General features: G+C 37.1%; 2 protein-coding genes and 1 long non-coding RNA gene across 4 annotated transcripts; all 3 read left to right on the forward strand.

Moving 5' to 3' along the window:
• Positions 1-4,183: 4,183 nt before the first annotated feature.
• Positions 4,184-5,098, forward strand: LOC104249999 (uncharacterized). Of its 2 annotated transcripts, XR_011405191.1 has the most exons (3): positions 4,190-4,392; positions 4,474-4,536; positions 4,657-5,098. It is a non-coding gene; the product is annotated as an uncharacterized lncRNA (long non-coding RNA). The 2 variants fall into 2 exon arrangements; XR_011405190.1 differs by having other exon boundaries at positions 4,184-4,392; positions 4,474-5,098.
• A 6,998-nt stretch (positions 5,099-12,096) lies between these two features.
• LOC138868181 (uncharacterized) lies at positions 12,097-14,341 on the forward strand. Its single transcript, XM_070167566.1, has 3 exons — positions 12,097-12,512; positions 12,583-12,801; positions 13,802-14,341. The coding sequence occupies exons 1-3, from the start codon at positions 12,450-12,452 to the stop codon at positions 14,294-14,296; spliced, it is 777 nt and encodes a 258-aa protein (XP_070023667.1). The 5' UTR covers positions 12,097-12,449; the 3' UTR covers positions 14,297-14,341.
• A 100-nt stretch (positions 14,342-14,441) lies between these two features.
• Positions 14,442-15,326, forward strand: LOC138886268 (putative late blight resistance protein homolog R1A-4). Its single transcript, XM_070167334.1, has 2 exons — positions 14,442-14,513; positions 14,784-15,326. The coding sequence occupies exons 1-2, from the start codon at positions 14,442-14,444 to the stop codon at positions 15,324-15,326; spliced, it is 615 nt and encodes a 204-aa protein (XP_070023435.1).
• Positions 15,327-27,055: the final 11,729 nt, after the last annotated feature.

The following is a 27,055-nucleotide window of genomic DNA, read 5'->3' on the forward strand; positions in this document are numbered from 1 at the left end:
TATTTCTATCACCCTTCTGACCATAAAGTGTTTGTGGCCAGAGGAGCAACCTTTTTGGAAAGAGAATTTCTTTTAGAAGGAAATTATAATGGAGAAATAGAACTTGATGAAGTTCAAGAAACTAATGAATCAACACAATATAAAGATCATGAGACCCAAGTTGAAGAACCTTTATTGGATGTTTTGAAGTTGCCAAGGAAGTTGCCATCTTCAACGGTTGAAGTTCAAGAACTAACTGAAGTTCAAGAACAGGTTAATGAACCAGTTCTAAACCAAATTGAACAACAACCAAATCCAGCACAAGGTGAAGAGGTTGTACAAGTACCTCTTAGAAGGTCTACACGAGAACGTCATGTACCAACTAGATTAAATTTATTGGTACAAGATGATGTATCAAATGAGGTTGATCATAATGATGATGACCCTAAGACCTATGAAGAGGCTATACAAAGTTCTGATTATGAGAAGTGGCAAAAGGCCATGGAATCCGAAATGGAATCTATGAAGGAAAATAAAGTATGGACTTTAGTTGAACCTTCAAAGGATATAAAACCTATAGGTTGTAAATGGGTTTTTAAGAAAAAGATTGGAGCAGACGGAAAGGTGGAGACCTATAAAGCCCGTCTTGTTGCCAAGGGATATCGTCAGAAAGAAGGAGTCGACTATGACGAGACTTTCTCTCCCGTGGCAATGCTCAAATCAATTCGGATTTTGCTTGCTATAGCAGCATACTATGATTATGAAATATGGCAAATGGATGTGAAAACAACTTTCCTTAATGGTGAGCTAGAAGAGGATGTGTACATGACACAATCTGAAGGTTTCACATTTCCGTCTGATCATAATAAAATTTGTAAGCTGCAAAGATCCATTTATGGATTAAAGCAAGCTTCTCGAAGTTAGAATATTCGATTTAACAAGACAATTGAAAAGTTCAATTTTGTTTGATGCGAAGAAGAACCTTGTGTGTACAAAAAGGTTAGTGAGAGCACAATTATATTCTTAGTGTTGTATGTTGATGATATATTGCTCATAGGGAATGATATACCGTCATTGCAAAGTACCAAGATTTGGCTATCTGAACAGTTCTCTATGAAAGACTTGAGAGAAGCAGCTTATATATTAGGAATAAAGATCTATAGAGATAGATCTAGGAAGCTTCTTGGACTTTCCCAGTCTTTGTACATTGATACCATCTTAAAGAGGTATAATATGGATAATTCCAAAAGAGGATATCTACCGAGAGGCACTGGAATTACTCTCAGTAGGGAGGATTGTCCTAATACACCTGAAGAGAGAGAACGCATGAGTAGGATCCCATATGCTAGTGCAGTGGGAGCTATCATGTATACCATGACATGTACACGTCCTGATGTGGCTTATGCACTTGGAGTGACTAGCCGCTATCAGACAAATCCTGGTGAGGAACATTGGAAAGTGGTGAAGACCATTCTTAAGTACTTAAGAAGGACTAAAGACCAATTCCTCATCTATGGAGATTCTGAGTTGAAACTTGAAGGTTATACTGATGCAAGTTTCTCTTCAGATAGTGATGATAGCAAATCTATTTCTGGTTATGTATTCACCTTAAATGGTGGTGCAGTGAGTTGGAAAAGTTCCAAACAAGCTACAGTAGCTGATTCAGTGACAGAAGCAGAATATATAGCAGCTAGTAAAGCTGCTAAGGAAGCTGTATGGATGAAAAAGTTCTTAACAGAACTTGGTGTGGTTCCTTCAATAGAAGGTGCGGTTCCACTGTTGTGTGACAATACTGGAGCCATTGCTCAAGAAAAATAACCAAGATCACACCAAAAGTCCAAACACGTTCTGCGAAGGTATCACTTGATAAGAGAGATCATTGAACGTGGAGACGTCGAGATTCAAAAGGTTGATGGAAAAGAAAATGATGCAGACCCATTCACTAAAGCTCTTGGCGCAAAGGAGTTTGACAAGCACAAGTGGAAATTGGGAATGAAGTACAAGAGCGATTGGCTCTAGTGCAAGTGGGAGATTGTTAGGGATATAGTAGATATGCCCTAGATCCAATATCACATTTGATGTTTTGAACATAGTTTTATAAAATATATATGGCATTTGATATTCTTTTATCATTGTTATTAATTGCTTGATTAATTTGATAAGGTCTTTGATTAAATTTTGAGACTTGACATTGTGATGGAGATCATGATAATGAGAGTAAAGTTTCTTATAATTTAATCTAAATTTGTTCTTGATCGTAGGATTATTAATCTGGACATTAGTAATCCGATAAGATCAATATTTATGTGATCGTCTTTATGGGATAAAGATTAGTTGATCTCATTAACTAAATTACATAGATAGATGATGCATATAGAGATATGATCATTGAACCGACTCATTGGATAATTCCTAATGGTTAGAATTACCATAAACTGTCAATAGGATATTCTCTTGAAGAATGTGATGTAACCGTTTCCTTTGACCTGAGATCATCATAGTAATTGACAAGTTATTTATTGTGCTTTGATACTAGACACCTATGGCCCTAGGGCGATAGTTGAAAGGATATTGGGTATGATTAAATGCTTGTAGGATTAGTGATTGATCAAGATGGAATCTGTCAACTCTTGGTAATGAGTTTAAGCTCCATGTTGTCATGAAATATAAACGACCAAATTAAGACCTTGGCCAGGGCAATTGAATGAAAGAAGAAATGAGTTTCTTAGGTCATTCAATGGTCGATTATATTTGACGTGAACACATAGTTGGTCGCCTATTAGGATTTGACAGTTGAACCATATCCTAGGGTGATCCAGAGCTATAAGGACAGAAGGAATTACTACATTATTCTTCTAATGGTTCTTGAGAGTAAATTGTATACTTCATATTATCCGGTTGTTAAAGAGTGTTGCTAGACGCCACCCTTGATTAGTATATTGATGTGGTCAATTTACTACCGGCTTAGTATTGAACCTATGGGATCGCACACTAACGAGTGTTCTGATCTTTGCTAAAGGAATAATTAACTTATTATTTGATAATTAAATTAAGGAATTTAATTAGTCAAATACATTTAGTTGTTAGTCCAAATGAAATGTTATTATATTCTTTGCTAGCACAGAGAATATAATTAATATTGTGAACAAATTGATGTTTTTTATTTGGAATAGAAAATTAAATTATATCTCTTGGTTGAAATATATATGTGATATATATTTGATACTCGTAATTATTATTTATATATAAAGGTTATATATTTAATATTAATTTATTCTTACAATCCAATTTTGAATTGGACATGAAATTCCATAAAGGTTTTCCTACGATTTCATTAAACATGGAAATTAAAGTCCATAAAAAGGACGTCTGACAACTCAAACGTGCTTTCTAGTTTACAATATGAAAATTCCAATGTTTGGAATTGGACTTCATGGAAAGTCCATGATTCTCGGCAGTCACGTTACCCGTTGAGAATGGGATTGCGAATTTTCATACAAAATCCCATAAAGTTTATTTTGGAAAAAACTTTTACCCTAAGGAAATCATTACCTCAACCAAATAGGAAAAGAGTTTGTAGGTGATGCTATATAAAGGGTGATGGAGAAAATCTGCCAATTTTTTTTTCCATGAGAAGAAAACCCACTTTGTGAAAGTGAGAGTGCAATACAAAGCCAAAAGAGAAAATACAATTGCAAGAAAAGTGTTTCTTGTTCTTCTACTTTGAGTTGAGATTTTTGAGAAAAATTTCAACACAATATTTTGTTCAATTTGTTCGCGGGTTTCATTGATCAAAGAGTTGATAGCAAGGATCAGTCTCGGTGTGGATACGCATAGAGTCTTCGCACTATCGAAGAAATTTTGAAACGAGACTCTCTTCACCAGGTACGTCTTAGATGTGATCTATTGACATGTAAATAAATTTTAAACATAAAAAGATCTGCCTAGGATTGTTATTGTCTTCCGCTGCGTGTTACGAACACCTATACGCAATCCTTCAAGTGCTTACCTCAGTAATTTTATGATGTAAACGCTTACCTCGGCAGGGCATTCAAATGCCTATAAATAGGGGTCTACATTTTCATTTGTAGATCATCCCAAAACTTCTTCTTTCTCTCTTCAATTAATAAAGAACTATTCTTTGTGTGGCCGTGGAGTAGGCAAAAATTACCGAACCACGTAAATCGTGTCTTGTCTTGTGCAATTTATTGCTTTTCTCTTAAATATTCTTTTTGTTCTGTTAGCTTGACATGCTTACCAACAACGCAACTGATTGAAGCTCCATGTTCAACTCTTCCCAGAGAAATAGCAGCTCCGGTTACTTTCCCCGTCGCTGCGGAACGCTCAAACAATCAATTTCAGGATAATCTTTGATTTCTTTATACCAAAATATCTGTCTCAATTTGTCATCAGGTATGTGAATTTCTCTAGTAAAAAGCTGTAATTTACTTACAACCGGCGCCATAATTCTGTTTTTTTTTTTCTCTTGACTAGATTGATTATCCCATAGCAAAGGCCTCATCCGGATAAATCCCAACTTGTGTGCGATAATTTTTGGTAAAATTGACATCTTTGCTGTTTCATTTGGCGATTTTGTCAACTATTCTTTAGGTGCGTGCCATGATCAACTGAATGCTTGCATATATTGTGTTACATATATACCAATTTTTTTTGCAGGGTTCCTCCACTAGCTTTGGTTTTTTAGATTCTTACTACGTTTGCTCCATTTTATTTCACCCAAGAGTCCTGAAGGAGATCCTGGATGTGATTGCGCAGTGCTTGGCTTCTTTCAATCCTATAGATTGTTGGCTTTATGTTTACCTTGTCCAAAATCCATGCGGAAAGATTCTTTTGATGCAATTTTGATGGAGAGGCAACTTGAATCATCGTTGGTGTACTCTGTCACTATTCCAGCACCTCAGCAAGGCCCCGAAGTAATTTTTAGTCCTGCTCCTTTCCCATCATCGACAGGTCCTACTATATTTCCTCCACCTAATGTCCAACCAAACTAGACGCCTTATCAAAATGCTGTTGTAGTTGCTGTTGCAGCCAGCTCTACTGCACAGGTTGCTATGTTAGCTGTGAAAAAACAGATAAGAAATTCAACAACTATTTTTCAAACCTTGATCTACTCTCGTTTCGTTATAAGAACGAGACTCAAGTTGACACTTTACTTTGCCATTGTGCTTGTTGTCTGTCGTAAGTTTTGAAATTTCTATTTTCATAGCCGGACGTCCAAATCAGGTCAAACCAACTCCGTTTATCATCAAATTTCACAGACAAGTCATAAACATGGTATTGGACCTATAGCAAATTCCGGAACCAAAATACGGACAAGATATTCAAAAAGTCAACTATTGGTCAAACGCTTCGAATTCGTTAAGCCTTAACTTTCAAATTTCAACAAAGTCCGATAACTCGGACTAGGGACTTCCGAATTCGATTCTGGGCATACGCCCAAGTCCCAAATCACGATACGAACCCTTCGGGACCGTCAAAACACGAGTCCGGGTCCATTTGCTCAAAACGTTAACCAAAGTCAACTCAAATGGATTTCAAAGCAAAAATTCATATTTTTCTTAGTTTTTAACATAAAAGCTTTTCGTAATCACGCCCGGACTGCGCTCGCAAATCAAGGAGGATTAAAATGAGGGTTTTAATGCCTCGGAACACAAAATTTGGGAATGTATTTTATCTTAGTAATTGTGAGTTTTTCTATGGAATTCAAATATAATTTTTCAGTGTTTAAAAGAAATGGTGTTTCGTTGAGACTTATTGGCTTGCCTAGTATTGAGATAGGCGCCATCACGACTTGTGAGATTTTGGATCGTGACACCATTAAAAAAAACATTGTAGAAAGTAATAAAATAAGAAAGCAAAATGTCAAAGTATGTCAAGTCTGTCTACAAACTAGTGAGTATGGACAGATAGCATATGTCATCACAAAGAGGAATAAGAATCATAACAATTATTTAAAGGATTTTTTTGTAAGGTAAGAATTATTTAAAGGATTAAAAGGAATTGATAGTGACAATACTATAGAGAAATTTCTACAGCTCATCCAACTGATTTAAAGGGCAGGAGATATATCAAAAAGGTTCCATCACTTTACTATGTCTTGCAAATTTAAAATGCAAAAATTCCGGATGACGTTTTCAACAATCGATGATACCATGCATGTAATTTCCTTTGGTTCATTTATCCATTTTACTGCATCCCAATGTTCTTTTCCAGGATTAGAAAGGAATCTATTAACAGTACCAACTGCATGTGCAATATCTGGTCTAGTGCAAATCATAGCATACATCAAGCTACCAATAACAGAAGAGTAAGGAATACGAGACATCTCCTTTTTCTCTTCATCAGTAGATGGACTCTGACTAATACTAAATTTGAAGTATTTAGCAAGAGGAGTACTAACCACTTTTGCATCTATCATATTGAACCTCTTGAGTACCTTCTCAATGTATTGCTTTTGGGACAAAAATAACTCCTTTCTATCTCTGTGTCGGTGGATTTGAATGCCTAAGATTTTCTTTGTTGGCCCCAAGTCCTTCATCGCAAACGATTTGCTCAATTGCTTCTTAAGGACTACAATTCTGGATTGATTCTTGCCAACAATAAGCATGTCATCCACATAAAGCAATAAAATAATAAAATCATCATCAGAGAACTTTTGGAAGAATACACAATGGTATGAAGAGGTTTTCTTGTACCCTTGTTCTTCTATGAAACATTCAAACTTCAAATACCATTGCCTTGGAGCTTGTTTCAATCCATACAGGCTCTTTTTCAATTTGCAGACATAATTTTCTTTTCCCTTAGTTACAAAACCCTCAGGTTGCTCCATATAAATCTCCTCATCTAAATCACCATGAAGAAAAGCAGTTTTGACATCCATTGCTCAACCTCTAAATCTAGACTTGCGGCTAAGCCTAGAACCATACGTATAGAAGACATTTTCACAACAGGGCAGAAAATTTCATCAAAGTCAATTTCATCAAGGCACTATCGAATAAGTCACTAAGACAGTAAAATCCACTACATAACGATACCAAACTCTGCAAATAACACATATACAGTTCAACAGCACCACAGGATGAGTTCAAACTCTTTATTTGTAACTAATTACTGTGAAGTCGCTCAACAAAATGAGAAAAATGCAGTTTTGCACTCAAGAAAAAATTTCCACTAAGAAAAAGAAGTTTAGTTTGAGTACTACTGCTACCGGTAGTCGTGCTAATATAAGGGAAGCTGAAAATAATTAATCCAAATGTAGATACTGTCACCTCCTTCACTGATACATTGTGCTTTGAATATATTCAACAGACTGAATATGGCTATATATTACCTCCTTCACTGATGAGCATACTACCCCTCTTGTTCCTCCATCAAGAATCTTTCAAGGCCTTCATCGTTGATTCTCACAATTTTATGCTGAAGTTGATGCCACAAGCTATTAAAAAGTATTGAATACTTCCAGGGTAATGGAGGTGTTGATTAGACTCCCTTTTTAATCTTTAGTATTTTTTAACCGTGGTTTCTTTTATGCAGGTGGCAACTTTAAGTCCTTACATAAGTATTGGATCGATGAGTTCAATGACGAGAAGTTTGTTTAAAAATACATTTTGATTGAAGGTGATGATGCCTTGATAGACAAACACAAAAAAATAATTTTGGTGGTTTCATCTCTAAGGTGATTGCAAGCTCATAATATACTTACACGGATAGCTAGCGATTTCAAGCTCAAGGAAAAAGAAGTCAAGGCAGGCAAAAACAAAGTGTTGGAAATGTACAAAGCAGTGGAAGCCTATGGATATGTTTAGCTAGTGTTCCGAGAAATGCTGTATATCTGGCGTATATTATGCTGTTTCCAACAGTTTGTTTTCTGTGTTGGCTTGGAAGTGTTGCCTCTGGTTTGTCCATAATTATACAAAAATTGCAGTTGTTTTCTCTTGCTATGTTAGCTGTGAAACAACATGGGAAATGCAACAACTCTTCCTTATATAATATGATACATCATGGGAAACTATCACCTATAGGAATTGCATAACAGAGTCTATGCTTGAAGGTTCGGACCGGGTGAAGAATCTATTGCGCAGAATTATTCAAATGTGGCTATAGCAACGCCGATATAACACCCGGGCATCTGCCTAAGTCATCCAAGAGGAATAAGAGTTTTTCTAATAAAGGTGAAAACTTCCACAAGAACCAACAGTGTGTGACTCCACTTCCTCTCTTGCTCTCATTTTATTTGACACATCATTGTAATGTTATCATAGAGCATGTTATAAATTCTATGACGATTACACCATATTTAATTTTACATGCTTGTTAGCTAGGGAAGGGATTGTCCCTCACTAGGATTAGTAAAGTAAGGTCCAGTTTTCCTTACTTGTACTTTCCTACTTGAGGTTCTTATTATTACTAGTAAGTCCACATAGAACCATGCCTGGATGGTATTAGTTTCAATAAATATCTCATTTCACTCTAGTGGGGTTTAACATGCTATGATATTCGCGCTGGAACCCACAATACTTCTTCTGGTGCTCAAAAGTTGCCCCCGGATAATGTTTAAGTTAGGGATGAGAGGGGTCATGGAGATACAAGAACAGAAAGTTGCCCCGTGAAGAAACCCTACATATACAGGATAGTAGCAAGACTGAGGTTCAACATGCCTGATTTCGTTTGGACAATAGATGGAGATGCAGCAACTGTTAGGGATATACTAATGGTGATTGCTCCGTGACTTCTGCATAGGAAAACTGTAGGTATTAGCTCTATGTTAACCCTTTCTCCGCGCTTTTTTGCTTGAGCCCTTCGTGTAGTTTCAGTTTATGGAGAGGCTATCAAAGCTACCATCAACTTGATCCTTGACCGAGCGGCATCACAGCAATTTGTGCTATGAAAGTAAGGACTATACCATCAACTTGATCATGTTCAACTTGCTCTTCTGATGAAATGGTGCTGTAAAGTACTTGTTAGAGTAATAATTAATTTGTAGGACTTGTATGGTTAAACATTAGTTGTAACTCTTTTTGAAAACTAATGTGTGTCAAGTCCTTACTTTTGAGAAAATCTCGAAGGATGTCATGGTCCTTACAACATTATGCAAATGGAATTCTATCAGTTGAACTTTTAGTATCTGCTAGTTATTTTCTGTTTTCAAGAAGATAATTTGGTGTCATTACATTACATTGGTTTCTAAGGGTCGTTAGGTACGCGGGATAAGGTGGATATATACCGTCAACAAAATATAGTAGTATAAATTTAATCTCAGACTTAGTTCTAGATATCCTACTTTATCCCATCAAACTTGGGATTATTTTACCCATCTCTTGGGTAGAATAAATTAGTCTAGGGATCACAATTGCAGAACAATAAACGACAGAGAGATTAGTTTAATTAACCAATTAAAGTAGGTTATCTATTTCTCATCGTTTAATATACAAGACTAGGTGAAGTTAATTTTAAATAACTTGATTTTATACTGTTATTGGATAAATATAATCCGTTAGTTGGAACTTCTTTTTTTAGTGTTAAGATCCAGGTTTTTCGTGCTTATATTTGTGATAAGAATTGAAGTCATTTGTGTTCGTTGATGCTTAAGCCTAACCTTTTTTCGAGACAGCACCAACCAATTTTCCAACCTGTAAAGCTCAACCTTGTTAATTCTGTAATATTTAATTTGTTTTGGAAAAATAACCAAAAACTGTGGTTTAAACAAGAATTGCAATCGAAAATCGTAGAAGAAATTCGTCTACCTACACTTGTATAAATGTATATAAAAGTGTATAATACTGTATAAGATGTGTTTATACACTCATATACACTATTATACAAGATTATACAAAAAGCTGACTTCGTCTTATTTCTTGCGTCTTTTCTAATATTTAACTCAAAATCTTGCTCAAATCTACTCCAAATCACTTCAAATTTAAATTTTGAACTCCTTTTGATATTTTCAATCAATTGGAACAACATTCAATCCAAACAACTACAAACTCAAAAAATCTTGTTTTCGAAAGCGAAGCTTTGAATGGCCTTCAATGATGGACTTCTACTCTTCAATTTTCTTACATTGCAACTAGGTGACACAGGATTGCAATTTTCTCACAACACCAACAACTTAATTTTCAGTCAAGCAAATTAGATCTCACCAAAATTTTATGATTTCTCATGCAGAAGTGAAAAGAAAAGAAAAAAATACAGACCAGAGGTGGCTGCTTGTGTTTCCGTTCCAGATGAGTTTGTTTGCCGGCGACGATGGAATAACTTTCAAGATATATATAACATAGGCTAAATCGGGTAAAATTTTAAATTATCGGCCAACTTTTGTTATGATGTTGGGCAACTGTATTTTCATATAATTCTTTCATTTCATTAATCCCCTAAAGATTGTTAAACTGAAGATAAGGCAATTTGGCAATGACAAACCCATTTAACAAACAAATCCATTCTTTATGTGTTAGTTTTTTGGTAAAACTATTAATCAGTGTTGCAGTTGGACAGTTTTTGTCATCTTTGCTACATACTCGTAACTGTAAAAATAGCACGGGCTAGCCAGTTTTCGAACTGGTAATTAAAAAATAGCAAGCTTTTGTAAAGTCATTGAAAATTAGCCACTATTTACTGCAACAGGAAAGTTCCAGCATAATATACTGGAGATTGGTGCAACTATGTATGAACTGGTATATTATGCTAGGATATTTTTCGAATTTCGAACAATATTTTCGTTCAGATTTATCTTTACGTGAAAAGGGCAAAAAATTTCACCCCTCATAACTAGCTCCCATAACAAATGGATATTTTTCACGTCATCTTCTATAGCCCTCTGTTTTTATTTTTAAAATTAAATATTGATATATGTTCTCAAAGGGAGCTTTGGAGCAATGATCAAGTTGTCTCCGTATGATTTACATGTTACAAATTTGAATCGTGAAATTAGTCACTGATTTGCATTAGCGTAGACTGCCTATATTGCATCCCGTGGGATGCGGCCCTTCCCCAGCCCCTGCGTAAACACAGAATACTTTGTGCACATTATTCTTTTATTGATATGTGTTCTAGCTAGTAGAATTAGTATATGCATTAACATCTCTCACTTAATCAATCACGTAATATTAATATTACGTTAATATTTACTACTCCCTCCGTTTCATATTGTTTAAGGTACTTTCCTTTTTAGTCTGTTCCAAAATAAATGACACATTTCTAAATTTGGAAATAATTCAACTTTAAACTCTTCATTTTACCCTTTTTGCCCTTAGTGAGAAGCTTTTATAGCCACACAAATGGTATGGCCCCACAAACCTTTTACCCCTTAATCTTTTAAGACCACAAGTTTTAAAAGTCTTCTTCTTTTTTCTTAAACTTCGTGTCGAGTCAAACTACTTCAAACAATATGAAACAGAGGAAATATTAACAAATAAATTTGATCCAAAAAATTAATGAATCAATCATTCGACCGAATCCGAAGGCGAACAACGGCGGCGGTGCGAGGCTTGCCTTCTTCTTAACTCTTTAAGAGCTAAAAGAAGAGCAATAGTAATATACCTATCAAAAGGCTTTTTCTCCTCCAATATGGGACAATGTCCCTTTGTTTCCTCGGACATCTGATTGACTATCAACAATAGCAAAACTGCCCAACCTTGAAGAGCTGTACCTTGTAGTCGCAATCATCGCTGGAGAAGAATGGAACAGGGGGGAACAAGTCCAGATGCATACATGGGATTGCTGACTCTCCGGAATGATGAGAATAGTGCTTTAGGAAGTATATTTGGAGGATAGCAAGAAGTGAGTGAAACAAAAGGTGGGCAACCTCTGTACTACATGAAAGTTATCTTATATCTCAGCTTTGAACAAATACCTTCACAATTAGCTCATCGGCGCATATAGTTTTAATTGTGATGCAGGCTGGTTGACTCTTATCGTTAAGATGTTTGCTAATTGATGCCTTTATTTGCCTGGCTTTGAAATTTAATCATGTCTTAGCTTGTCTTCTTTATTTTACCATATATACTGTACAGAATAGTAACTTCTCCATTGGATAGGAGTCTGTTTTTCTATGTCATCTCATTTGTTTTCTTTTTTCAGTCTGCAAAAGTTCCTAGTTTTGTCTGTCTCAGACTCTCAAAGACTATGATTATATCATTATTGCATTCACATTAGTTCTAGCTTTCAGTAAATTTCCGGCTAAAACTTGATGAAACCGTGACGTTTTGGTCATCTGATACTTCTTTTATCATGAAATCATGACCAGTGAGTTTGAGGATGAGAAACTGCCCCCATGTAGTTTTAATTGTGATACAGGCTGGCGCACCAAGAATCAGCCCATCTACGCATTTGGAGTTGATGCAGCTGTATCTTTGATCAAGATGTTTCAATAGGTGTTGCTGTACAATATTTGGCCTAATATATGTGCAATAGTAAGTGTTATTAAAAGTCCTCTTGTGCCTATTAATACATCAATGCAGGATATCCCATTGCAAACATCAGACAAATTGGTGCAAGAAAAATGTACTAATCCTAAGGTGAGTGGGAAAGATGCAGTATTTCAGTCAAATTTGATAATGGAGCTATTGATATGTTATGTATGTGAAGGAAAATCAAGTGAGTTACGATCAAGCGGACTCAATATTGGTGGAGTCATGGGGAGGCATTGGAGGATTAGAATGGAATTACAAGCTGAAAAGTCCCATTAAAGAAATACGGATTGCTCATGGAGGTTTTATAGACTCTATCATGCTTAGAACCGTTGCTGAACAAGGTACTACCATAAACTCAACAAAGTTTGGTGGGGATGGAGGTCGAAGAGACAATGTAAGTCCAAAAATATTATGGTCGACATATTTATTTCTCATGATTGGAACGTTCTTCTCAAGTTAAATTAGTGTGAGGCTGGTGGAACCCCATTTTCACTTGTGACGAAAGAAGGTGTAGGATTTCACGGGCGTTCTGGGTTGTACCTTGATGCTATTGGTGTTTATTTGCATAAACTTGCTCCTCCCACTTTAGCAAAGGAACCTATGGTTGAAGACATTGAAATTCGTGACGTATGTTGTGATTATTCCCCCTTTCGCTTAATCACCTCTACTTCTATTTCATCACCTCATACTTTAGCAAATGAACCTGAAGCTAAAAAAATTGAGGCAAATGAACCTATGATTGAAGAAATTGAAATCCATGACGTCTATACTACTTTTTTCTCTTAATATCATGAATCGGATAAAAAAAAATTCATGTATGTTTTATTTTATTTCTTTCCTATTAATTGTGACTTTATACACCAAACAAACATAGGCATGCCATGTGCCTGCACAGAAATTTCTTTCACGGAATATATATTCTTACGTTATTAAATCGCTTAATCATTATAAGTTAGTATTTTTTGGTATAAATACCTTGTACGAGCAAGTTTTTGCTAGCAGAGACATGTGCATTCACTATTTTATAACAAAGAATAGGAAGTTATTGATTAAATTATAAACTTCTTATTGTAAGAATAAGGAAAAAATCAAGTAAACATTATAAAGCTTATCAATCCTTGTTAGTTGTGATTTTTCAAGAGGTTGTGTTTATATGTTTGGCAATTACCTCTATTCATCTCTTCCTCGGAATGGTTAGAAATAACCTTCACTAAATCGTCCATCCATCCTCCTTTTTAGTACATAATGGATTTGAACATATTCATAGTAAAACATTTTCTTGACATGCTTATTTTGGATACATAGCCCGTTTCTCAAACTCTAAGAACATAATATATAGAGAACTAACTGTCTTTCTTTGTGAGAATTTGATATAATATTTGGTTTTTTGGCAGATGTCATTTTCCACTCTTCGCAAAGACACTCTCTATGTTCTGGATTTCATAGAGAGCTTAAAGAATGAAAAAAATCAAAAAGTTGTTGACATGGATCTAACTGAAAAGCTGAAATATGAGTTGAACTTCCTCCTCCTGAATCTCCATCATCTTTCCAAGTATCGTGCTGAACAACTTTCTCCATTCATGACTGAATATGAGATTCTTTGGAATGTATATGGCAACATAAGAGATTTCCATGCTTTGACAGTGAATGGTTGCGTTGGGCATGAGATTGTTGAATATTTCTTACCTAAGTTTCAACTAATGGCTGAGAGAGTAGGACTCTTCCTATGGCATAATCAAATCGGTGGACACTCTCGACTCTTCAAGCTAGCACATCTATTCTTGGAGATTATTCCAACTCAGTTGGAGATTATGCATATATGTTTTACAAATTTGAAAATTTACAAATTTGAATACTTCAATGTCGGCAGAAGTTGGACGCTTTATTAAGTAGCTCTTGGAAACCTCTCCAGACATTCTTGAAGGATATCTGATTCATCTACAAGACCACATAGTAAATGTTATTAGTATTAGCACTTCAGGGGCTCAATACATTCATGTCATGATATAGTTCCTATTAATCGTTCTTACTGATATGCCCAAGGAGTTTATTCATCATGACAAATTGTTTGATCTCTTGGAACATGTTGGAGAACTTATCAGGGAGGTATAAACTCTTGTTCACGACTTAGAAGAGAATTCAAGAAACGAAAAGAGCACCAATGGAAAAAACCATGCAACTTTGGACTTGATGGAAAATATTGAACTCATGAAAGGAGATCTCAAACGTGTTTACTTAAAAGCCTCAAACTCGTATCAACTGTGTTTTCCCATGAGTGATGGATCACTCTTCATACATCTTCTACTTAGACACTTAAATGATTTGCTCAATACCAATGCTTATTCAGTTGCTTTGATAAAGAATGAAATTGAACAGGTGAAAGAAGATCTAGAATTCATAAGATCTATCTTCGTGCATGATGAACAAGAATTGTATAAAGATCTCTGGGCACGTATTTTAGATTTGGCATATGAGGCAAAAAATGTCATTGATTCTATTATCGTACGAGATAATGGTCTCTTATATCTTATTTTCTTACTTCCCTTTGCCATAGAAAAGATCAATCTTATCAAGGAAAAAGTCTCCAATTTAGTTGAGAAGATTCTCAAGAACAAGAGCCTCAATGTTGTAAACTCTCCCAAAAAGCCAGTTGAAAGCAAGTCATCATCAGCTGAGCAAATAATCGTAGGTTTTAAGAAGGAGATAGACTGGATAATTAGGAATCTTACCAATGGTCCAAAAATGCTAGATGTCGTTTCAATCACTGGTTTGCCGCATTTCGGTAAAACTACTTTGGCATACAAAGTGTATAATGATAAGTTCGTTTCTAGTCATTTCGACATCCATGCATGGTGCACAGTCGATCAAAAATATGACGAGACGAAGTTGTTGGAGAACATTTTCAATCAAATTACTTGAACAGCTTCGAAATCCAGTGAGAATATTGATGTTGCTGATCAGCTATGGAAATAACTATTTGGGTAGAATTACCTTATTGTCTTAGATGACTTGTGGGATAACACAACATAGTGTTAGGACCAAAAAAAATCAGGTGTCATGCGGAAGCTAGTAAATCAAACTTTAAAAGACGATAAATCATACGACAAAGAGAAATATACCAAAAGAGACACAAACATATAACGTGGTTCGGTCAATTAACCTACGTCCACCGCGGAGATGAGCAATCCACTATATAAAAAAGAGTACAAAATATCGAGAGAACAACCTTACAAAGAGGCAAACACAAGCGACACAATAAATAGTTGTCCCATAAAGTTCTCCCACTAAATAAGACTCTCAAGCCCCATATGGCTACATTGTGGATGCTACTGAATGAGAAGGAAGGATCCTCAATTTATAGAAGTCCAAACATTTTCCTACAAGAAAAAAGACTAGCCAAATATGGAAAATTTGTAACTTCCTTCTACAAGAAGGAAAACCCAATTAAGGTAAACATGTTACCCTTTCCTTCAACGAATAGAAAAACAAAATATGGTAAGAAAATTATGGCAAAGACCTAACAATTCTCCCCCTCGGCCTGAATTTTCTGACAAAATAAACTTGATCCACCTTTTTCATGTTGATACCCAATTTTTCCCTATATATTTTCAATATGTAAAATACCTTCAAAATATCATATGTATGCATATATAAGCATGTCCAATGGTTTTATTATTATTTTTCATAATTTTAAAGGTTTTTTTAATTGATTTATTAACTCTTTTATCCATAAAATCCCAATAATTATTTTCAAAATTATTGTTTTTATAATTCACCTATTGTATTTCTATATTTATGCCAAAATACGGCTAAAGTAATTTTTACATATTTTATAATTTCATTTAGTAATTTTTAAAGCTAAATTGTACATAATTGCAATATTAGCCCTTTTAAGGTTTAATTAGGTTTTATATTCATAAAATTGGATACTGTATTTTTAAATTATTGATTATGTATTATATATCATTTTCAGCCTTTTAAATTAATTTTTAGAAAATAATTTACTATTTTTATAATTTAAAAAGGAAAGAGTGGCTATTTAACTTGTAGCCAAATTTGGCTTTCAAATCTAGCCCAAATCAAACCCTCAATTCCCCAGCCCAATTCCAATTTTAACTGACCCACACCCAATTTTAACCCAAGCCCAAACCGGATCCCCACCTACCCCGTTCAATCTGGACCGTTGACCATTCAGATCAACGGTTCCCAAGAATGGTCAACGGTCTCCATCTACCCTTCCTAAAATAAATCCAAACGACCCCCTAAACTAATTCATTTTTCACAAACCCGGCGCCCTTGAATCCCCTTCTTCTCCAATTCTCTTTACAACCTCACTCAAATCCTAGCCGCCACCACCCAAACTAACCCTAATCCCCTTCGATTCTCACTCAATCCGTGGACTCTCATGGCTGTTTGAGACGTATATCGGTCTCACATATCTCTTGGTTGCCTATTTTCGTAATTTCATGGAAAGATCTCGAAGAGATCTAGTCCATACCTTGCTGAACTTCTATCTATAGTCTTTTTTCGGCCATCCATGGCCGTTCGAGTCAGATCCATGGCTTTTCCGGCTAGATCGGTAATTTTTCGAAGTTTTCTCACTTTTTCTAGGTTCTCTAAAACCCTAGCTTTAAAAAATTTCGGATTTTCTTTCAAATCTGTCTTAGATCTGTGCATGTTATGAACCTCTTGGTGTTTTTTCAAAGGTTTTCCGATTTTTCAAAGTGACTTTTTTTTTTTTTTGGCAAAACACTAGGTTGAGCGCCTAGGGCTAATTTTTATTAATAAAAGAAAATTAAACAACAAATTACATTGTCAGGTGGTCTTAATCTATGAAAGTGATAATATTTGAAAATTACATTAAAATTATTATCAATATTGAGTCGTGCTCTCAATATTCATATCACACGATGATTGCTAGCTACACTAGTCATGAAATAACTAATAAAGCCAATGTACTTTGCATCCTTAGATTGCTCTTGATGCTGCTCCCAGTTCCATTTCCAAGTGTAGTTCTTGAAGCTGTATTTTCTCCATATTTGCTCTATCATTCTCGTGCATGTCACCTTTCCTTCCTCAAGGGATTGAGCACATAGTGCTGGATACCACCCATAGAGGTCGTAGTAAGTGACACGACATGATTAAAGTTTTCTTAATCTCTTTTAAAAGACTTCTTCTCCAATTTTCAGTGTTGTCTTATGATGTTACTATGTTTAAACAGTTTGTTTTCTACCTTGTTCATCGTGTTGAAAACCTAAAGTATTTTTGGTTATCCGAGGTTCTGGAACTGTCTTTGTTTATTTTTTGTGCATACCTGTTTTCATTGGGTTCTTTATGGTTAGATCTTTTATCTTTGTTTGTCTTGAATGATTCTAAGTTCTTACCGCTTTTAACTCAACTCGGTCAAAACCTTAATTTCCTAAAGATTTTCCTCGCTGGTTACTATGGGTTTTTAAAGACTTCCTTTACTTATTTTTGTGTGTTGGTCTGATCTCCTTTACCTGTTTCTAGGTGTTAGATTGGTTTCTTCATTTTGGTTCTATATGACTATTTGACTTTGTTGACTACCATGCTTCGAGTAGGTTCTTTTACTACTGAGTCCTTAGCCTACTCCTGTTACTGTTGTATGTTTGTGTTCATCTAGTTGCCTTTTTGTCAATATAGTTGGCCTTGTATGTCTGACACTCTTGTTCATTCTTCTCTATTTATATGTCAAAGTGCATAATCATGATTCCTTATTGATTGATCTTGATTTCCTTAATTTACAGTTTGATTGCAAGGTTTTCTTATAAACCCCTAATTTTACTCGATTGATTCCCTTCCTTTATTTGCTGTGATGTTTCACCCCTGCTGAATCTTTTCCCCAAATTAAGTATATTCTGTACCTAGACTCAATTATATACTCTATACTTTTACTATCCCTTATATGTTAAAAACCAATCTTTCTCAAACTGATTCTCTTTGTTGGCATCCCTGTAGTATTCGTTTGAGCTGTAACTCCTTGATTAATGGGGAGTACTTGTATTAATTGATTCTGATGACGATTATTTCCATATTTGTGTTAAATCTTTACTTTTTACCTTATTTTCCACTTCTTTTCAAAGCTATAAATACTCTACCCTCTCTTCTTCAAACACACGAATAATAAGTTCAACACATACACATACACATTCAAACTCTCTTTTCTTTCTCTACTACTTGTGCTACTGTTTTGTCTAGCCGGCTGAAAGCCAAGGCTAGACTGTGGAACTCTGATTACTTTACTTTTTCTGCACTTTGCTTCTTCAACTGGTATGTTCTTAGTTTAAATTCTGAAACCCAACTCTATGTGTTCCTTAGTTTGTCAATCCTTGTTTCTTTCAGCACTAAATTAATGGTTCATGCTAGTAAATTATACTTCTTGTTCACTATTTTACTCAGCATGCTTAAAATTTTGTCCTCCTTTGTTCTATGTGATCAGCATGTTTACTTGTTCCTGTTTATGTCCCTCAACTAGCATGTCTTCTAATGTACTTGATTCATGACTAATTATGTGTTTCTGATTTGGGTCATCTATGTCCCCAACCCCTACTTCCTTCTTTATAACTACTAAAGTTGTACTACTCCCTGAACTTATTATGTATGTGTTTCTCCTATCCCCTACCCCTTTCAAAACTATTTTCCCTAAGCAACTCTTTTGTTGCTATTGCAAATTTACTTCAAACCAATCATTTTCAAAACTGTTTTCTAACTAAACTCTCTTAAATCTATATCAAGCACTCTCACATGTACTCTTAGATCATTAGGTTCTGCCCCTTTTGTGTGAGCCTTGCTTTGGAACCCTTGAGCTCCGTCTGAACCTGGACACATAAGAGCCGACCCTTCCACACTGCGCTCACTCTTTTGGTTATGCAATCTGGGTGTAAGCACTGCCCCGGATCCCTTGAGGTCCTTAGGAAACTCTAACACACCTAGGTATGAGAAAGGCTTTGGAACAATATTGGCATTTAAGGTGGTTTATTACATAACTCAGAGAGGAAGGCAGAATCAGGCTTCCTATAGTAGTAACTTCTTATTTTTCACTTCCCATGTAATTCAATCATATGGTCCGTAATAATTTGTAAACAAGTATTGGGGTGGCTAGTGAAAAGGGATAGGGTAAATATGTATGCATGGTGAGGGTAGAATTAGGTTTATGTTCCTAATTGCGCAATAGAAACCATGCTTAGGGTTCATGCATACATTAGAAATCCTGCTCTTAGGCCTCATGTTTATTGTTTCAGCATGTTCACCTTTTGCAACATCGTGTTTTAAAATTTGCTAATAATTAGCACTTTACTGCATTCCTGCCATATGCACTTAGAAATCCTGCTCTAAGAATTCTGCATTCTTGCCATATGCCCTTAGAAATCCTGCTCTTAGGAATTCTGCATTTTAGATACCATGTTTTAGGATCTTATTTGTACTTACACTTAGTGTAAATTGCTGATTATAAAAGAGGTAAAAATAGCTTCACACTTGATTATCCCGTTTAAAAAAACTGGTAATAATCTCCGCATTTGACTAGAACAACATGCTCTTAGGGTAAAAAAAAAAAAGAAGCTACAAACCATTTTTCAATAATTTTGAATAAATGTCGCACCTCGCTTTGCGCCTAGGCAAGCCTTAGGTAATAACTTAAATAAAACTGGAACTACCTTTGTTTAATTATCAACTGTTAAAAGTCAGTAGGCAAACCTGATTCAGACTTCTTTTCTAAGTCATGTAATAAATCTGGTTCTGATGCTATCACTTAAACACCCTGCTTTAGGATTTAAAATTCAGACCTTAACTGTGTATAAGTCATGCTGTCTATGTGCATTATTTGTGGAGGTATAACTGAGCCTTCTGATTGTTTTCTGTTTTTTCCCCTTTAAATGCAGTCCTACTTGTTTTGCATGTCGCCTTAGTATTTTTCCTTTAAACTTGAGGGTCTTCCTAGAACCTCCTTATAGGATAGGAGTCGTAAATTCCTCCAGGACTGATAGGAAGGGACGGGTAATGGCATGCAATAAGAGTCGAGACCAATCTTCGCTTAATTACCTTTACGGGGCAGGAAAGGGTAGATATAGATATGATGACCGGTGTGCTAATACCACGTATATCCCATCTTTTGAGGAGTGTCATACCGGGTATTACATTGACGTGATCCATATTACAAATAAGTCTAGGACACCCCTTTACATTACTAAGCATGCTTAGATTGTAACTTTTTCCAAAACCTTGCTTTCATTAATTGCTTCCAAACACTTGTATACTTAAATCCCCTATTATTTGAGCCCTACTTGTTAATTGCACAAATTCATAAAAAACTGTCTGGCCGGGAACCACAGAAGTGGATCCTGAGGGGTGCCTAACACCTTTCGCTTGAGATAATTTCAAGCCCTTACCCTATCTCCAGCTATCAAACATAGTTAGAAATAAATCTTGTAGGCGCCCTAACGTACCTTAAAAATCATTAGGTGGCGACTCTTCAAAACGCAATACCCAATTTCCAAAAGGAAATGAGTCATTACACCCCATGAATGTCGAAACCCGGACTCCTCTTTGCGGAGGGAGAAAAGGGGGTTCGAAAGCATGGCGACTCTGTTGGGGATATTTAGGCTTTTACCATTTCAGATTGTTTTTGTGAATTTGTACCCCTTCCTTCTGTGCAATTGCTTGTTTAATTTCTTTAAGCGTTTAATTTCTTCTTCAAAAGTGAAACTGACATATCTTCTTTGTTTCGTTCCATTATTATTGATTTAAATTATGGAACTGCTATATTTATCGCTTTCTTAACGTGCAAATACATGTCAACATGCTTTTAATTACTACATAATCATGCTCAATATCATACTCCACTCGTGCCAAACCAATATTATAGCAACGCTTGATGAGTGGTTGCGCTCTTACTATATCACTACCCCCAAATTCGGAAAGGCATATTTGCGGTAAAACTAGTCGATCAGCGATGCAGTCGACAGTTCCGTGCCTTCCCCCTTGAGTTGTCTGCTCAAGGGTACCAGTCTAAAACCCTATAGAAACCTTACTCCGTTTAAATTATGCATGCATCATGGTCAAACCTAGCTGGATCAGTTATGTTGTCTACATAATGACCCTTTAAGATAGCCTTATCCAAAGTCCACTGGGTTTCCCTGAATCCAAACGGACATCATCACGTTCTATGTATTTATTTGGAAAACTAAATGCTTCATGCTAATTGTTGATATTAAATAGTCAAGTATGGTGGGGGTAAGGGCCTAACCTTGTTTGTCTTGCATAAATATGAGGCACGAAATCCCCAGATTCGGCATGGTCACCAACATCCACCCAAGATTGCTAAGTTGGTGGAGAGATTTACACTCTAGTGACCAAACCCTCGTCAGAAAATATCTGGGCAATCTACCATCCCTCTTAGAGGTCCAACCTAACAACATGATAATAGAAGCTGCTACCCTATTTTAGGATTTTGAAAGGGTCGTGTTCTGCTTTGGGGACATCGAGATGACACCTTTGCTAGAGGAGATAGGAGGGCTGGCCGGTCTGGTGTGGGAAACTCCGGGTTTGTTAATGCCTGAGAATCGCAAAGGCAAGGGTTTCCTTAAAATGATGGGTTTGAACAAGAATGCAGAATTGACATGCCTAAAGGAATCATATATTCCTTTTGACTACCTGTATGAAAGGTATGGTCACAGCAAATCCTACCGTACCTACCCTGACGAGTTTGCCATAACGTCCTTGGGGCACATCCATCATAGGGTTTTCGTCTTCATGTTTTTCTTCCTGGGCCTGATCGTGTTTCCGATGAAGAAAGGGAGAATCCATACTAGGCTGGCTATGGTAACCAAGACCCTAATGGAGGGGATTGGTGGGCAGACATTCAGCATTGTACCTATGATCATTACAGACATATACCGAGCCTTAGAGAAGTGTCAACAAGGAGCAAAACACTTCAAAGGCTGCAATCTACTACTTCAACTCTGGCTCATGGAACATCTCCAAAAGGGCGAATACCGATAAGAAATTCAGTGGAGGGACTGGGATGACCACATCGCTTTCCACCATCCAAAGTGAATGAATTACATCCCTGACATGTTCGCTCAGCTAGAGAATGCCAAAGAGTGGGTTGAGCTCATTGATAATCTGACTGAAGAAGATGTTCAATGGATGTTCGAGTGGTTTCCGACCTATGAGTTCATCGCCCGATCCAAAGATGCACCTTTCCTAATACTAATTGGTCTAAGGGGAACCTACCCTTACTTCACTCTCCGAGCTATGAGGCAAGCTAGTAGGAAGCAAGTTATACCCAAGGTCGACAAGATAAGCCATTTCCGAGCTGACTTCCAAAATGATGATAGTCCCTACAAGTGCCAAGCCCAGCATATGTGCCACTGCAAGATCGTAATGGGGAAAGACACCATCGAGCCAGACAAATATCATGATGGTTGTACTCCTTTCTATTCAGGTTGATTGGAAGACAATCATGATGGTCTGGGCCAGCCAGGGTTTGTTCGAGGTCACAGAATTATAGATGAAAAGGCCGAGGCACAGGTCAAGTACAACCAGCTGCGCAAGAGGATCCGTGAGTATGAGAGTGAACACCACGAGATACAAAAGTCCAACCAGAAGCTGATTGAGGGATGGAAAGATATGGCTGTCAGTGCCAAAAAAAGGCTAGGATACTTGGAGCGAGGCATAGTAGAATTGGAGAGAAAATTTCTTAAGAGAGTTGAAGATTGTCAAAATGCTGAAGGGACCGAAGGCGGACATCTGGCCAGAGCATACTTATTGCTAGGACATCGCGAGTTGGGGAAGCTATTCAACAGATCCAATGATGCCGAATCTGGGGAAGGTTCTTCTGGGACCAAGTAGATAGGAGTTTATCTTTTTCGTTTTATGAATGTAATAAGGTCAATGGCCATTAGTGACTTTTATTTTTTTGCTTATTTAGTGTCATTTTGGGATTCGTCTATTTTTATCAATAAAATGAGGCATTTAGCATTCTAAGTTGTCCAAATCAAATTGTTTCTAGACCTACCTCGGGCACAAAAGAGGTTCCCAAAGTAGGACACGCTTTACATTCCCGCACTATGTGTTTAAATACTGTAATACTTTTTATACTCCCTACTGACTTGATTACCTTTTGTTTTTTTTATTTTTGTCTATTTATTCCCCTTCCTAAAGGTTAGTTCGTGCACTCTAGCATCATCATCTTATTCCACGAGATCCAGGGGCCCACCACCCACTCCTCCTCTTAGTCCTGTCAAAAGCAAGAACAAAGGCAAGATGGAAGATTTGAACAACATCAGGAAGGAGAACCCAACTGAACGGGTTGAGGCCACTAATGGCCATGGTATTCGGGTTCCTAGCGAGAATGTGTCACAACTTGATTAGAAGCTGTTGAAATTTCAAGAAGAGCTCGATCAGGTTTGGAATCTGGAAAGCCTATCATTTTCTCTCAGCACCCCAGATGTCAACTTCCCCAACACTCAAAACCCTACACCTCCTCAAAATATCCCGAAACAACAGAATCATCCCACTCCTCACATCACGTTGCTCCACCAAAGAACCAATGTAACACCTGCCATACCCCAAACAACAGTCCACTACTCATCCCAGAACCTCAAAACTCCATAGACGACCATTTCCACACCCATACACCAGGCCACCATAACACTCCTATCTACGTGGTGACCATGCTACACTCTACCCAACCTATATCAAGCACACCTAAGACTGATGAAAAGGATTTTCTTATCAGGAACTTGGCCGAAGAGCTTAAGAAATTGACCAGCCAGATTCAGGGCGTTGAGGGGAGCAAATGAATCAAGGGGATGAACTATCGGGATCTTTGCATACAGCCTGATGTCGAACTGCCTGAGGGGTACAAACCTCCTAAGTTCGAAGTGTTTGATGGTACAGGTGATCCAAGGGTCTATCTGAGGACATTTTGCGACAGGCTGGTTGGAGTAGGGAAGGATGACAGAATCCGCATGAAGCTGTTCATGAGGAGTTTGAAAGGAGATGCATTATCTTGGTACATCAGCCAAGATTCCAAGAAGTGGTCAAGTTGGGTAGGCATGACATCTGACTTTATGGATAAATTCAGGTTTAATATAGAGAACGCACCAGGCGTGTTCTATATACAAAATTTGAAGAAGAAGCTCACGGAGACATTTCGCGAGTATGCTACTTGGTGGAGGTCCGAAGCTGCTAAGGTCCGACCCGCCTTGGAATAGGAGCAAATGAACAAGTTCTTTATCTGAGCTCAAGACCCGCAGTACTATGAGCGGCTTATGATGATTGAAAACCACAATTTCGTCGACATTATCAAATTAGGTGAAAGGATTGAAGAAGGTATCAAAAGTGGTATGGTTACAAACTTCGAGACCTTGCAAGCTACAAATAAGGCCTTACAGTCCGATGGTGTGTCCAAGAAAAGTGTAATGACCCAAAAGGCCATCACTTGTTTTAAAATGAAACTTTTGTGTTCTGAGGCCTTGAAAACCTCATTTAGAGTCACCTCGATTTGCATGCGCAGTCCGAGCGCGTAGCCGGAAAGTTTAAATATGACAATCTATGAAAAATGATAAAATTTGGTTATAAAATGAGTTAATTTGACTTCGGTCAACGTTTTGGGTAAACGGACCCGGACCAGAGATTTGATGGTCCCGAAGGGTCCATAGGAAAATATGGGACTTGGGTGTATGCCCGGAATCGATATCCGAGGTCCCAAGCCCGAGAAACAAATTTTAAAAGAAATTATTTTTTGAAACTATTTAAGGAAAATTGAAATGAAATTTGCTTAGAACATGATGGTATCCATCCCGTACTTTGGTTTTGGCGCCCGGTACAGGTCTTATATATGATTTATGACGTTTTTGTGAAATTTGGTGAAAACGGAGTTTATTTGATGTGAATTGGACTTCTGGTTGAGGAGTTATGAACTTTGAGAGTTCTTGATGAAAATGTTGAGTTTTAAGGTTTAATTCATGATTTTACATGTTATTTTGATGATGTGATCACACGAGTAGGTCCATATGATGTTTCTGAGTTAGTATGCACACTTGGTTTGGAGTTCCGAGGGCTCGGGTGAGTTTCGGGTAGGTTCGGGATGTTTTAGACTTAAAACCAAAAGTTGCAGGTTTCTAAACCCTACCAGTGCGGTCTGCGGTCGACCTTGTCCGGTGCGCGGTGAGGGCCGTGCAACCGCGGTCAACTTTGTGCGGTCCGCACAGGGCGCTGCTGTGCGGCCGCAGTCGACTTTGTGTGGTCCGTACAGGGGGTCTGAGAGGGATATAAATAGACGGGATTTTCAGTGATTTTTCATTTTTCAAAACCTCAAAAACACAAGAGGCGATGTTTCAAACAATCTTTCTTCTCCAAATTAATTGTAAGTCATTTTTAACTAGTTTTCTTCAATCATTAACATCTTTTAACATGATTTCAACTTCAAATCAATTATTTCATGGGGAAATTTGGGTGTTTTGGGTAGAACCTAGGGTTTTTAAAAATTGAAGATTTGGACCTCGATTTGAGGTCCGATTTAAAAACAAATTACATATTTGAGCTCTTGGGGGAATGGGTAATCGGGTTTTGATTCGAACCTCGGGTTTTGACCACGTGGGCCCGGGAGCAATTTTGATTTTTTGGGTAAAAACTTTTGAAAACTCATTTTTTATGCATTTAAATTGATTCATTTAGCATTTATTGATGCAAATAAGTAACTTGTGGCTAGATACGAGCAAATTGGCGGCAGAATCAAGGGGTAATGCTATAATTAACCTTGAGTTGTGTTTGAGGCATCGAGGTAAGTGTTTGGTCTAACCTTAGCTTGAGGGATTAGGAGTTATGTCTTATTTGCTACATACTAATTGTGAAGTACAATGTATAGGCATGGTGACGAGTATCTATTCGCTGGTGCCAAGCATGCCCATGAGTCTTGTATTATAATTGTTATGACTCCATTGTTGTTTATTGCGCTTCATATGTTATTATCACCATTGTTCCATTGCCGAGATGTTGTTAAAATATCATTATTCCCTTGCCGGGAAGTTGTTATATTGCTCTTGTTCCCTTGTCGGGATTCCCTGTGAATAAGGCGGTATGCCTACCACAAGATATGATGAAATGGGAGTGGGTGGTACGCCTACCACAAGATATGATGAAATGGGAGCGGGTGGTACGCCTACAACAAGACATAATGAACTGGGAGCGGGTGGTACGCCTACCATAAGATATGATGAAATGGAAGCGGGTGGTATGCCTACCACAAGAGATAATGAAATGGGAGCAGGTAGTACGCCTACCACGAGATAAAATGAAATGGGAGCGGGCGGCATGCCTGCCATGAGATACAGGAATCGGGATCGGGTTGCTCGCCTGCAACAAGATATGAAAAAAAAAATCTGTCTTTGTTTTTCCTCATTCTTGTTAGTGGTTGATTTTGGTTCCTTCATACTTCCCTTGATGTTCTGTTTTACCTGTTATTCCCCGAAGCATGTTTCCCCCTCCTATCTTTATTTGTTTATTTCTGTATTTCTTTTTCGTTGTGTATATATATAATTGCATAGGTTGATCTGGAGTCTGGTCCTAGCCTCGTCACTACCTCGCCGGGGTTAGGCCAGACACTTACCAGCACATAGGGT

Source organism: Nicotiana sylvestris, chromosome 2 (assembly GCF_000393655.2).
Source record: "Nicotiana sylvestris chromosome 2, ASM39365v2, whole genome shotgun sequence".
Classification (NCBI taxonomy): Eukaryota; Viridiplantae; Streptophyta; class Magnoliopsida; order Solanales; family Solanaceae; genus Nicotiana; species Nicotiana sylvestris.